The sequence below is a fragment of the Sorghum bicolor genome, chromosome 1 (assembly GCF_000003195.3).
Source record: "Sorghum bicolor cultivar BTx623 chromosome 1, Sorghum_bicolor_NCBIv3, whole genome shotgun sequence".
Taxonomy (NCBI): Eukaryota; Viridiplantae; Streptophyta; class Magnoliopsida; order Poales; family Poaceae; genus Sorghum; species Sorghum bicolor.
This window is the reverse complement of record NC_012870.2, coordinates 74,874,359-74,889,130: the sequence shown is the minus strand read 5'-3', so window position 1 is coordinate 74,889,130 and position 14,772 is coordinate 74,874,359. Positions and strand designations below refer to the sequence as shown.

At 44.4% G+C, this 14,772-nt stretch overlaps 2 protein-coding genes across 2 annotated transcripts; one reads left to right on the top strand and one right to left on the bottom strand.

The window, feature by feature from the left end:
* Nucleotides 7,321-9,263, top strand: LOC8081994 (transcription factor bHLH96). Its single transcript, XM_002468316.2, has 3 exons — nt 7,321-7,968; nt 8,097-8,582; nt 8,767-9,263. Exons 1-3 carry the CDS (start codon nt 7,489-7,491, stop codon nt 8,872-8,874), a joined length of 1,074 nt encoding a protein of 357 aa, XP_002468361.1. The 5' UTR covers nt 7,321-7,488; the 3' UTR covers nt 8,875-9,263.
* On the bottom strand, nt 13,115-13,872 carry LOC8081993 (arabinogalactan protein 1). The gene has a single exon (XM_002465688.2). It carries the CDS (start codon nt 13,716-13,718, stop codon nt 13,335-13,337), a length of 384 nt encoding a protein of 127 aa, XP_002465733.2. The 5' UTR covers nt 13,719-13,872; the 3' UTR covers nt 13,115-13,334.

Genomic DNA, 14,772 nt, shown 5'->3' with positions numbered 1-14,772 from the left:
AAGCCTATATATTTAAGTTATTCGGGTAACGTGTAGAAATTCATTTGTACAGGCAGTTTATATAACTGAACCGTCTGTAGCCATCCGCCTATAGAAATCTTTTTATAGAAAATACAAAATCGGCTTTTTAAAATAGAAAAAAAGATTTTAATTATAGGAAAGTCGAAATCGGCTTTTAAAAATAGAAAAAAAAGATTTCAATTATAGGGAAGTCACAAGTCACGCTATTTCACCATAAAATGGAACCTGAGACCTCACCCTTGTGCTTAGCCTCCTCTACCACTCCACCTATCACTCAGTTATGTCTATATTAGAGTTTAGTTCCCCACATATTATCCTAAATCGAGCATATATTGATTATTTGAGGCCCTAAACGGATTCCAATAGAAAAGTTATCAACTACAAAGTTTCATAACTTTTCAAGATCTACAACTTTTATATTGGTAGTTTCTCCATTTGAGGTCATTTACAAAATTTGGATTTCAAATTTGAGAAATTCAAACGTAGTTTTCGATGACAAGATGATTTCAAATGAAAAAATTATCAACTGCAAAGTTTCATAACTTTTCGAGATCTACAACTTTCATTTTGATGGTTTTTTTCAAACGAGGTCATTTGAAAAACTCAAAAATTTAATTTCAAATTATTTCTAGAAATATGATTTTTACAGGCTGTTTCTTAGGAGAACCGGCTGTATAAATAAATGATTTCTACAAGCGGTTTTGTTAGAAAACCACCTGTGAAAATTGATTTTCACTGGCGGTTTTTGAGTTAGGCCCCACAATTTCTTTTTACAGACGTTCTTTAATTGAAACCGCCTGTAAAAATTAAATTCCACCGCTAGCGTAGAGCTTCTCTGTACTAGTGTTTACAAATAATTTCTAATTAGCACACCTTTTTTGCCATAGATTATATATTACTCTCTCCATCCTAAATTATAAGATGTTTGATTTTTTTACTCTAAGTTTGACCACTCGTCTTATTCAAAAAATTTGTACAAACATAGTCAAATTTAAGTCATTATTGAAGAACTTTTATTAATAAACCAAGCCACAACAAAAGAAATGATATTTTACACAAAATTTTGAATAAGATGAGTGGTCAAACTTGATGTCCAAAAAGTTAAACATCTTATAATTTTTGGATTGAGTATAAGATAACTTAGCAGAAAAAATGTAATAATCTTGAAAACTGCACCAAGTCAGATGGCTCTTTCTATTTTGGGAGAATGGGAATAGTTACAAAATTTCTTGCAAAATGCTCGGTTCTAATTGATTTTTAATTAAATCTCACTATGCAATGCTATACCTACCGGTATGACCCCCAAACAAGCCAGTTATAGAACAGAGATGGGTTATTTCTTTTTCACTCGAAAGAGATATGAATGATGATTCTGTCAAGCGATTATATAACCCATATGCCCCCAACAAAAGACATTAGTTTGACCTCGATCAGAGCATGAAAGGCGACACAGTAATACACTGCTAACATGTATTGCCAAACTGACAGTCTGTCCAGACAAAAGCAATGACATCTCAGGGAAAAGTAAAACTAATGAAGCTAGAATTAGATATTGATGTCCGTACAGTTTTAGTAATACAAGCATTTCAGTCTCCATCTGTAGAGATTCTCCCATGGACGAGCATCGTCCAAACATGACCATTAGCTAGCACCTCAAGAGGACATCATGTAATACGAGAGATAAAAATAGTAGCAATACCTCACAATCTGAACTGTCACAGTATTTTCTTATCACTTTGTTTTTGCCTCACCACATCTGCACCCACGAATGGATCGGACGAAATCAGAAGAATTGTTTAGGGAACAAACCTAGCAGTAGCAGGTCTATTAATTACAATCCTCGCGTGCAACGGCAGCCGGAAAGGGATTAACAAAGAAGAATAGGTGCAAAATTGTTTTCTCCGGGACCTGAAGAACGGAACAAATGCATTGCGACAATCCGGTGTTCTGCCCACGGTTTCAATGGCATGTGGGAAATATTTCCGGTGAGCGGTTTCAGTTCTCCCCTTGGACTGGATCTAACGTGTGCACATCAACAATTAACAGACTGCAGGGAACATTTGTTCTTATTCCCCAGACCATACGTCAGGAACAGTGTCAAGTAGTTGTCTTTCATAGAGTATTAGACAGACTAAGTTTAATGATTGAGGCACCTTGTCAGCAATTTTCTTGGGAGCACTCCAATGGCTGTTGTGTGCACCCCGTCGTTCTACTATATCCTTCAGAAACAACAGAAACAAGTACACGTTGTTCTAGTATTTTATGTGCAGAAAAACGAGATGTTCGGTCTCAAACTTGTTTTTTTCTGTCCGTGCATGCATGACACTTTCTTCAAAAAGTGCAGTTCAGACTTCAGACATCTAAAGGTACATTTGTGTTTACGAGTGCAGCCCAATGCAAAGTACGTAGAACTAATATATATTTATCAATGTTTTCCTAAACGCTAAACGGTAAACAGTCGGTCACCTGCCGTTTAGCCATTATTCGGGCTAAACAGTTCATTAAACGGGCTAAACGGTCAATTAAACGGACTAAACAGATGATTAAACGGAAACGGTGTACCATTGTGTAGCGTTTACACGGAGTTTAAACGGTCTAAACGGCCGTTTAGGCGAACAGTGATATTTATACCTAGGTAATTAGGTTCATGAAACATCAACTTTCCTGATGAAGATCTGAAACGAGAGAGAAAAGCAACAAAGAGCAATTTTTTTACTCATCTCTGGACTAGACAGAGAGAAAAGAAGAGATCAAAAGTGACAGCCAGATTCGGTCAGTCAGAGAAACTTTATGCATGCACCTTTCGCTTTCCTTTTTCTGTTACTGACACGGCTATTTCAGCACTTTGTTCATTACGGGGAGCAAGTTGAGGGTGAACCGTGCGTGAACGTCGTTCTTCGGCTCTTCACTGTAGCCAAGCTGAATCTCCGTACCCTGTCTTCTTGAACTTGGGAGATGTGGGTCCTTAGGTACTCCCGTGCTAGTACTAAAAAAATGACCTTGTCTATCAAAAAAATATGACCTTAAATTGCCTTAATAAAAAATCAAACAAAAATAGTAATGGTAGAGAGAGAAGAACATAAATAAAAGGAAATTAGGATGTTAATAGTTACGGATGCAACCGTTATCCATGGCCCGCAAATGGTTCTTATGTTGATCTATAAATAACATGTCTTTTCTCTCCATATATAGTTTCCTTCTGGTACTTCAAACTTATAAGATGGATGATGCAGTGATACTTACGTGTTATACACTAGTAGAGAATAGAGTTTTGGTCCTCGTTTTTAGTCCAGCCTAGAATTAAGTCCGGGACTAATAAGAGGTTTAGTCCGAATTGGAACCACAAACCAGGACTAGAATCTCCTACCCAATGGATAGTACAGCAGGTTTTTGCAGCAAAGACCTTTAGTCCCGGTTGGTAAGACCAACTGAGACTAAAAACCATCGTTTAGTCCCGATTGGTAACACCTCACTGATTAGAAGTCTCTAACTCGGGACTGAAGGTCTCCAATGGGTGAATTCAAAACGAGAGTATCCACGATATTGTCATACGTGGTGTGTAGTTAAGTTGGTAAGAAAAAGACGCGCGCCCTAATTTTAAATCTCACACACGCAAAAGGGAGGTCTGAAAGCATGGACCTTTATATAGTCGCGGAACTAAAGAGAGTTTTCCAACTGAAATTACAGCACATCTTTATACTAGTGCTATTTACCCATCTCTAATATTAAAGTGTGAAGGTTTTTCTCACGAATTTTTTGTCCTTCGCTCTCTTTAGAATACGTCTCTGTCAATAGCGTATCCAGGAATAGTACTTTAGAGCCCGGGTAATTTTAATATGATGAGTATTTGCTACAGAAGAAGATATATTTCAGTCCTTCAAATAGCATAACAATTTCTTTGTGTTTCGCTATGTATTCGTCGAGGAGCCCGAGCACGGCTGGCCAGGGTTGCCGGGAGGTCAGTTCGCCTATGCGTCTGTTCCTCCACTCACTCGATCGACTATATAAAAGTCTTGTCTGACTATGTTAAAAACATTATTATATGATAAATTTTGGAGATAAAAGTAAAAAACTGGTTTATTATCTAGCCTATGATCCAACTCAAGATTCGTGTTTTTATCGAAGTTTGATGCATACCCTAGGCCGGAGCATTATTAGTAACACGTACAGTACGTGTCACGTAACCCTCGGTAGCACCGGATTTGTCCGGTCTTGAATTGAAGACTTGAACCAATATAATTAATCGTGCCACCATGGCGCACGGCATAAAAGTGAGACACGACCGTCTCCGCTCTCCAGAGAACGAACGGAGCAAGGAGAGCTCGATTCACGACGTAATAAGTTAGGTAAAACTCACGGCCGAAAAAGTCACGTATTCGTATAGATGGTTGCCACTCTGGAAAATACTAGTACTACGCGCGATCATATTCGAGCTTTCGCAGAAACAACGGCAGGGAAATATACTAGCTAGACGTCAAAAATAGTTTACACGCAACGCATTACTCTCTACAATGGCCAGGTTGAAGAGCGCAAAGTAGATGGGACACGTCATCTGAAAATATTTGATTGGCACATGTGTCCATCTACATTTTTTTTCATGTTGCGTTGCGCTGCTCTCTGTGATGTGTATTCGGATAGAAAAAAAAGGAAAGAGTGTTTATGGTATCTTCCAACCTCGCGGTGGTCAAAGCGGTGGTCAGAGAAAAAAAAAGACAAAAAAAGTAAAAAGTCTATTCCCTCCGTCCCACAAATACATGCATTTCTTTGACTGCTACGATTCATTTTGACTATTCACCTTATTTTAAATTTTTTATACAAATAATAAAATAAATAAATTATTGTAAAAATATATCTAACAACAACAACAAGTCATAAATAAATAAATAATATTTATTATAATTTTTGAATAAGACAAACGGTCAAACATGAATCATAAAAATCAAAGAAATACAATTATTTATAGGACACAGGGAGTACATAACCCCTCAAACTATTTAGAGTAGAACACTTCATCCACAAACTACAATACTGGATATTCTATACCCTGAACTTTGAAAACCGGTTAAATAACCCCTTATGGTGGTTTTAGAGGATAATTTAGTCTTTTATTTATTTATTTCTGCTGAATATTTTAAAAATTATAATAAATTATAGAAAAATCATAAAATAAAAATTCAATTTTGTTGGAGTCCTCATGAGTAGATCTACACAATCGAATATATATAATATGGTATACTTTAGGCCTTGTTTAGACCTAAATTTTTTAGGATTTTAACAATGTAGCACTTTTGTTTTTATTTGACAAACATTGTCCAATTATAGAGTAACTAGGTTTAAAAGATTCGTCTCACAATTTACAGGTAAACTGTGCAATTAGTTTTTGTTTTCATCTATATTTAATGCTTCATGCATGTGCCGCAAGATTCGATGTGACAGAGATTCTTGAAAAAAAATTTTGTTTTTGGGGTGAACTAAACAAGGCCTTAGTACAAAGTTTTTGTTGTAGCTTTAAATCTATGTTTTTCTATAATTAATAAGAATATTTCATATTGTTTATTTGTGGTAAAATTTTTATAGTGGGTTCATTATTATATGTTTGAACTATGGTAAAAGTTTTGTACTCACTGGATCAGGTATAACTTAGTTATAGATTTATTTAGCTTTATTCTTGTTAAATCTATACTTTCTTCTTCCAAACTATCCACCAATACTCAAAGCCTACATGTAAGAGGCACGTATTACAAACTCCCTAACCCAGACATAAAAAAGTAAGATCATACAGTTAGATTTTCTAAATAATTTCATATTTTCTCAGATATAGAAAGATTTTCACTGGTGCGGAACTCAAGCGAACATGAATGCGGCTGAGAATCCGACCGTAGCATGAACCACTGATCATCCTTCTATGCAGCTTGAAAAGAAACACAAAATAAACGCTATGTTTTTGGCCAACCGATGACCACTCTACCTTATGCCATATCATATATTAGTTCGCCTGTGTAAAATACTTTTGTAACATAGGCCTTGTTTAGTTTCATTTTTTTTTTGCAAAATATGAACAGTAGCACTTTCGTTTGCATTTGACAACTATTGTCCAATCATGGACTAACTAGACTCAAAAAATTCGTCTCGCAAATTATAGGTAAACTGTGTAATTAGTTATTTCTTTTATTTATATTTAGTGCTTCATGCATGTGCCGCAAGATTCAATGTGATGGGAATGCGAAAATTTTTTGGGAACTAAACAAGGCCATATTATCCTTCTATATCTTTGGTACTTACCAGTATGTTAATACTCCAAATCTATAACTTATCCTTCCATATTTTTTTATGTACCGGTTGACAAACTCGATGATTGTTAATAAGCATGACTATAATATTTAATATTTTCAACATATATCATTATTTATTTTAGCATTACTCAAAGCACCGTTGTATCACTTGCTCTTGCGCGACAGGGCGCGCACAATCCACTAGTAGTAAACCTTGTGAAGTGGAAGCAGCTCATCACATGATCCTCCGGTAGTATATTCTACCATTCGCGCTCTGCCCTCGGCAGGGCGCCATCACCCCATCCGGCCGGCCTCGAAGCAGCGAAGGAGACGGACGAATAGTAGAGGTCCAGACTCCAGACACGGCGGAGCCGGGCCCGGCGGGCAGACACCTAGACAGACGACGATGGCGGCCTGGCGTCCCCCTCGATCGGCTAGCTCTCAATCCCATGGCTATGGTGGTATTGCCACGCCGCTCCGGCCACCGTGCTCGCAGAATCTCTCGATCCGCGCACCCGCTTTGACCACTCCCCCTCTCTGTAATTTTATAACTGACTTTAATAACCCTCGTCCGTACTAATCACGATTAAATACCGTCGTCCGTACTGAACATTTCCAAAAACCTCCCCGGAAACAACCGAGTTCCCCCATCCCACCCCTCGCGGTGCCAACGCCAGTTGCCAGCGCAGCGAGCTGCCGCGGCCCACCTGCGGGACCAACCCTGTTCCGGCAACGAACAAAACCACCCGACCGCGCGCCAAATCGCCCGCCGGCTCCACCCGCGCCACGCAACTCACAGCCCACCCCACCAGCCCCGCCCCTCGCTCGCATTGGCGCATTGTTGCACTGCTGTGGAATTGAATGAAAATCATTGCCCCCCGTCCATCCCCCTACGCACAAAAGCTCGGCGCGCGACGGGGCCCGCGCGGTGCCGCGTACGTGTCCGTCTCCCTCACCTCACCTAGAACCCCCGACCCACCCCGTCTTATAAAGCGAGCGCCCGGGCACACGCCTCCCTCCCTCCTCACAGGCTCACACCACACGCCGGTGACGGTCAGCCTGCCGGTCTCTCGTGCCCGTTCGCTCGCGTCCGTGCATCCATCCGTCACACACACCAGCCCTCGCGGCCGTGTCCGTCCGTTCGGCATCGTCCATTTGGGTTAGTTCGGGAGTAGCAGACTAGCTAGCAGCAGCAATGGCGCTGGAGGCCGTGGTGTTCTCCCAGCCCCAGGCGGCGGGCCACTTCGGCTACGCGATGCCGTGGTGCGACCTGCAGCTGCTACAGGGAGGAGGAGGAGGAGGAGGAGGAGGAGGAGGGTTTGGCGATCTCTGCGCCGCCGCGGGGGAGTGGGACCACGACCTCGACACCTGCTGGGCCGCGCCCACCATGGCCGCCGTGGGCGGGGACGACTGGGACTGGGAGGCGCTGTCCCGGGACCAGTCCTCCGACGCCTCCACGGACCACGGCAACAGCAGGAAGGCGGCGGTGGCGCCCGAGCCGGCGGCGGCCGCCGCGGGGAGGAGGAAGCGGAGGCGCACCAAGGTCGTCAAGAACAAGGAGGAGATCGAGAGCCAGCGGATGACCCACATTGCCGTCGAGCGCAACCGCCGCCGCCAGATGAACGAGTACCTCGCCGTGCTCCGCTCCCTTATGCCGCCGTCCTACGCGCACAGGGTACGTACACGTTATTCGTGCAGACGTGCAGTAGTATTAAGTAGGCATTCCTAGTTCGTTGCTATCCATGTTTAGCAATGTGATAACAACTGTATTTGAACTAATTTGTATACGTACACTACGTACAGGGTGACCAAGCATCCATCGTCGGTGGCGCAATCAACTACGTGAGGGAGCTGGAGCAGCTGCTGCAATCGCTGGAGGTCCAAAAGAGCATCAAGAGCAGGGGGTCATCAGCAGGCAGCACGGACGCCGGCAGCAGCTCCTCCCCATTCGCCGGCTTCTTCAGCTTCCCACAGTACTCCACCACCACCTCGGCCCACGGTGGCGGCTGCTCAGGCAACACGAGCAACGGAGGGAACTGCAGCGACGCCGTGGCCGCCGCATCAGCAGCAGGATCCGCGGAGACCGGCTGCCGTCGGCCAGCGGCGGCGGCGGTCGCGGACATCGAGGTGACGATGGTGGAAGGCCACGCCAGCCTCAAGGTGCTGGCGCGCCGGCGGCCCAAGCAGCTCCTGAAGCTCGTCGCGGGGCTGCACCAGCTGCGCATCCCGCCGCTGCACCTCAACATGACCACCGTCGACGCCATGGTCCTCTACACCTTCAGCCTCAAGGTACTAATACTACATAAATAAATATACAAAGTTTTAGTATTTAGCTCTCCGGCCGGAACTACTCCGAGTTAGTTTAGTTTAAAGACGGTAGGGACAAACCTAGAAAGTAGTTTCGGCCCCGTTTCTGTCTATCTATCTGTAATTAACGAAGCCGGTGATGATCGTTTTCCCGTTTGGACGGCAGGTGGAGGATGACTCCAAGATGGGCTCTGTTGAAGATATTGCCACCGCTGTGCATGAGATTCTCGGCAGCATACAGCAGCAGCAGGAGGAGGAGACCGCCGTCATGTGAAACTCTGAACTGCATGCACATATCTGCACTGCCCCTCCTGGCTCCTGCCAATGGAATCCATTGCCTGTACATGTGACTGTGATTGCACGCACCCTAGGCATGCATGCAGCATTACTGTCCAATCCATACCATGGTCACAAGAATATGCTAAGAAAATCTAGGCTGTAATCTAAGCACCTACCTCCATTTTTGGAGTGAGATCACTTGTAGATTATTCAAAGATATTACAAATTTTCCTGAACCTTACCACTGCTTTCACCGTTGGTATTAGCAGGGTCTCGAGCCAGACAGAATGATGGCTCGGCCGGTGATCTATCATGTGTAGTCTACTGTATCAGTAGCTGGTTGTACTATACAGTACTACTTCATCTGGAAATGCGTTACCTTCACCGCGGCAGTCGTTTCCTTTGTTCTATCTGCCTCTCATCAGGTAGCTAGACTGAATGTTTCAGTCCACTGTAGCAGTAGGACACGTACGTACAGTTGGTGAAAAATGTTCTGCGGACAAAATGCGCAGTCGATCGAGGTGTGGCAGCGTAAACGGACAGCATGAGTGAGGCAGGGGAGAGCGAGACCGCTAGCTAGAGATTCCATTGACTGTGAAACAGTACTGCTTGCGATTGATCGGTGTACGTGGAGTCTGTCTGTCTGCATGTCCGAAGGAGCCAAGGACGACGGCAGTAGTCCCGTGTGTCCTCCTAGCACGTGGGGTTTCAGAAACGTAGGTGTTCATTTTCATGCAACACGGTCTCGCGCCATGCAAACAAACTGTACTGCCTCAACCATATACTCTCTGTCTCTCTGATGAAAATTTTGAAAATGCAATTCCACGGACCATCTGAAAAATGCCTTGTTGATCAATCAGCAATTCCACAGACAATCTAAAAAATGCCTTGTAGATCAATCAGGCCTCGTTCCTTTACCGTCGTTCCGGACCAGAAATGAATCCTGATGTAGGTGGCTTATACAAAATACAATAGTGTTTTCTGCTGGAATATTTCGTGGGCTCCATTCTCTTAAAACGAACAGCCCCTCAGCAATTCCATGGACCATTTGAGTCTGTTAGCTAAGCGTTGTTCGCTAATTTATTATAAAAAAAATATTACTAGTTGTCAAAAAAAATACAACTTATAAAAAAGTGATCGAAGCCTTGACCCTATCCGGAAAAAAGCAGAAACGTACACCTGTTACCTGACTAACACTCGGAGCAACCGAGCAGAGAATGCACTCCATTGTTTGTTGCACATTTCGGCCAGGTGTTTCAGGAATCTAATGGTGGTGGGAACGGATATGGGCCATGTTTGGACGATTAGCTTTGTAACATGTACTGTATGTGTTATAAGAATAAAGAATGCTACTCCCTCCATTCCAAATTATAAGTCATCCAAAAATCTTAGAGAGTTAAAACATTTTTAAGTTTAACCAAAAATATAGAGAGAAATATAAAGATTTATGTCATAAAATAGGTACACTCTAATGATACTTAGTTGGTACCAAAAATGTTATTATTTTGCTATATAAATTTGGTTAAACTTGAAAAACTTTCACTCTCTAAGATTCTTGTAAATTGTAATGACTTATAATTTGGGACGGAGGGAGTAGTACACAAGTGTTCCAAACGTAGCAGGTACGACGTACATATCATGCAGTATGCGCAGGAGTCGGCGTGGCTAGGGTGGTTCAACTAAATGTAATGAGCTAAAATAACAGTGTTTTAAATACAATATATTTATTATTTATAGAACACATGCACTATAATTTTAACATCAATCCATATTCTATGGTACGGTGGTCCATGGCTCAACGTGCCACCTAGATAGCTCCGCTTATGGCAGGAGCTGACGGATCTGCCACGTGGATCAGTAGCTCATCATGCGAACTGAAAACCTTTGCTTGCCCCTGGAACTCCCAAGAGAACGAAGTGTTTTCCTTTTCTTGCAAGGTTCAGTTAGTGATTGATCTAATAATACACGAAAATGCCAAATGTTTCTACTTCACTGGTAGTGCTTAGCTGGATCGCACGTGAAAGATGTACACCGAAGTTTTCGTCCTCAACTGAAGTGCCGATGCCTTGAAAGCTAAGGTTTTCTCGCTTCCATCAAACTGACAAAAAGAGAAGCTTTTGCTTGCTTGAGCAGGTTACCGGCACTCCAGATCAAATTGCTAGGATAGGGCCACAGGGTCCAATGGCCTGGCAAAATTCCAAAGTCTACACTGTGGTTCATGCATGTCATTGGGTGAAGAATCCACTGGATTATCGATCGATTGCATCGGCACTGAGGACACCCTTTAGCTGATACTGTTTCATTCTTTGGAATATTCCTTACTGTACTTGTGATGTGGTAGTGGGGGACATCCTTGAAAAATATCAGTACAGTATCAGTATGTTATTATTTTGATGAGAGGAGAAAGTTGGAGGAAAGGAAAAGGAACATAATCATGAATGCTTATGGGCCTACAGAAAAACGAGGCCCAGTCAAATGCTGACACTATACCATTTCATTCTTCAAATTGTTGGGCCTACCGTACCACTATTAATGGATTTATATGGGCCCGTGTCCGGTACCGCCGGCGCCGGATCAACCAAACAGCAGACAACGAGACCAGTTAGCGCTATAAACGGATTCCGGGCTCAAACGGCCGAACCAAACACCTTCTAAGCTTTATTCGGCCCATGTGATCGCCATTTGTTTTCTTGAGGTCCGCCCAGCTCGGCTTTCCAAGAGAAAGCAAAAGGAAGAAAAGAACTGCAGAGGCCGTAGACAAAAGCTGAAAGCTAAACACTCAGCAGTGGCATGTCCTGGGCCACCATTCTAATTTTTCTAGTTACTTCTTTTGAAGTTTAAGAAAGTTTATAACGAAAACATTAATATTTGCAACGTACTCCATCTTTCCCAACATAAGTGGCACTCTCATTTTCCGAATTCAAACATTTTTAACTTCGGTCGGAATGTATATAAGAAACTATCAATACTTCTGACACATGATTTCATGAGATGAACCATGAATATTTTTTAGTAATAAACACACATCTTATAGCGATATTTATTTTACGATGAATGGCGTATACAATGAGGATGTCCCATAATGAATCTAATGATGTTAATTTGTTGTCATACATATGGATTGATACATGATTTAACACAAATTCTTTTTTTTTCAGATGCTGGAAGTGTGTGAGAGAGATAATAAATTAGCAATGCTTAGCTCAATCCAGTTCTATATCGAATTTGTTGCGCCCTCTTTTTGACAGATTTAAGTCTAAGTATGGTATTTTTCTCGGACACAGTAAGGCAGTAACTTATTCTGCTGTATACTTACTCCTTGTTTAGTTCTAATTTTTTAAAAAAAAATTGGTACTGTAGCACTTTCGTTTATATGTGATAAATTTTATCCAATTATAGACTAATTAGGCTTAAAAGATTTGTCTCTTAAATTATATGCAAACTGTGTAATTACTTTTTTTACCTATCATACATGTGTTCAAAGATTTGATGTACCACAAAATTTTGAAAATTTTAGGGTTTTACGGAGTAACTAAACAAGTGTTCATGTCATTGTACGACAACATTACCCTGCAGCCCTGCACATGAACAACCTAGCCCACACCAACACCCAGAGGTCGGTGTATCAGAGGACTCCTCTATTGATACTCTGAAGAAGTCGCTGCAGCTACAGCTATTTTTACAAATCATGGAGTACGGAGTAATGCAAAAGAAAACGCGCGTCACATACTCACATGGCGGCTGCCAGCCGGATCCCGGAGAGCAACGGTAAAAGCAAAAACAAAGCGAGTAGTAGTACTGTACTGTTGTATGTACGCACAGTAGAAGACAAGATGCCAAAGACGCACCCAGCAGCATCTCGTGCGACCATGTGAGCCTTTTGCACCGTCGAGGCATCGAGCCCACATGACTCCTCACCGCGGCTGTCGTCTCCAGCAGCAACACAGCTGTCCAACGATCACATTCACATTCGAACCATTCCAGATGCTGTTTTAATGGTGCGCAGTAAAGATTCCAAATTCCCAATGCGTTCGGTGTAAAACGGCTGTTCTAATGGTGTAAAATTCCAAATCTCCAGTGACCAACCTGCTGCGTCCAGTGTAAAATGGAAGATCTCGCAAGATAACAGTTGCAGAGCAACTTCGGCCGCAGCGCACACACGAGGAGCGCCAAACTGAACGTCGCATTCGTGCAGCAATAATCATTTCGATCGTTAATCGCAAGAGAATGTGATGTAGTAGAAGTAGTAACAAATGAAAGAATTCCATTAATAATCATCTGGATCATGAATCATGAAATTCATATGTAACAGCTCGACGCTACACCCACTAGAATCCCTCACATAACCTCTGCTCTCTCAGGAGTATCTAAAGAAAGAATCACCGACGCACACCAAAACAAAAGAAAAACGATAACTGTAGTATAAACAGCACCGCCCATCACGACGCCGCGCGTCTAGAACACGACGGCGGCTGCGATCGCGCCGGCGACAGCGACGAATCCGAGAGCGGAGGCGTGGGAGGCGGCGCCGCTGCCGGCGGGCGCGACGGTGGGGGCGCCGGTGGGGGAAGAGGAGACGGAGGAGGTCGGGGTCACCGCGACGGACGGCGCAGGGCCGTCGGCGGTGGGCGGGGCCGGGGGAGATGCCAGCGGGGACGGCGCCGCGGCGGTGGGCGGCTTGGCGGCCGGAGCCGGGGCGGTGGCCGGGGACCGCGCTGGAGGAGGCGGCAGCGGAGCCATCCTGGGCGCCGGCGTCGGGGTGGCGGCGGGGGCCTGTGCCGCGGCGGTCACGGCGAGGAGGGCCACGATGGCGGCGGCGACCACGGCGAAGCGAGCCATTGGGATCGTGGCGGCGGTGGAGAAGGGGGAGATTGGCGGATCTGGAGAAGCGGACGGTGACTGGAGAGTGTGCTTGCGTGCGGCGGATTCTGCGGCGAGTTCTGCTGCGGAGTGCGGACTCGAGATCTGCGAGTTGTGAATTGTAAACGATGGGCCGGGGCGGGGTATTTATAGCGGGCAAAGGGCTTATGGCCTTCCTGGGCTCCCAGGTCGGTTCACGAACAGCTGTGACGTTGGAGGCGGGGCCGCGTGGGGTCACGTACCGTTGGACCGGGCTGTCATGGAGGGAGGCGAACGAGTCGTGGAGCGGCGCCGTCCGGTTTGACGCTTTGGAGCAGGGGCACCGCGTCGCGGGTGGGAGGACCAGGACCACGGGAGGACGGTGCCTGCCTGCCTGCCTGCCTAACGACTAGTTTCCGCGTGCAGGTGGTGCCACCTGTGGCGTTGGATGGGGAACGGACGCGGGGAATCGGGGTGTCAGCGTCTTTGGCGGCTAGATTACCGGGGTGGGCTGGCTTTCCTGGAAGGGCCACACGTTCCACAGCCGGACGACAGCTAGCCGTTGTGGTCGGTTTGAATTGTTTATTCACGAAATTACGAGGAGTAACGGGCAAAGACGAGCCGTCGTCCTGACAGACGGCACAGTACCATACTGTACGCATCTGCGTCAGGGGCATCAGGGCTTTGGGATGCCCTGTGACCGACCGTTCCTTCAAGCAAACGTGCTCGCACTGTCGGACGGATGCCAATTGCCACCAGTACTCCGTAGGCAATTAGGCACCCTGACAGAATCAGAGAGAGAGAGAGAGAGAGAGAGAGTCCGGTTGGTTGAAATTTTAGTATCGTTTCATTTGCTATTAAAACTTGCCAACATATTAATTTTTCATTTGTCAAATATATGGTAAATGTTTTTACCTAAATCTTTATTAACTTTGTCTTCCCAACTTTGTCACGGTAAAATTTGAATTTGGGAAGTAGTATCAACAATTGATACAAGATAGACCCAGGGCCGAGCCCCCGCCGCCTCACGTCACTCCTTGAGCGACTCGGGCGG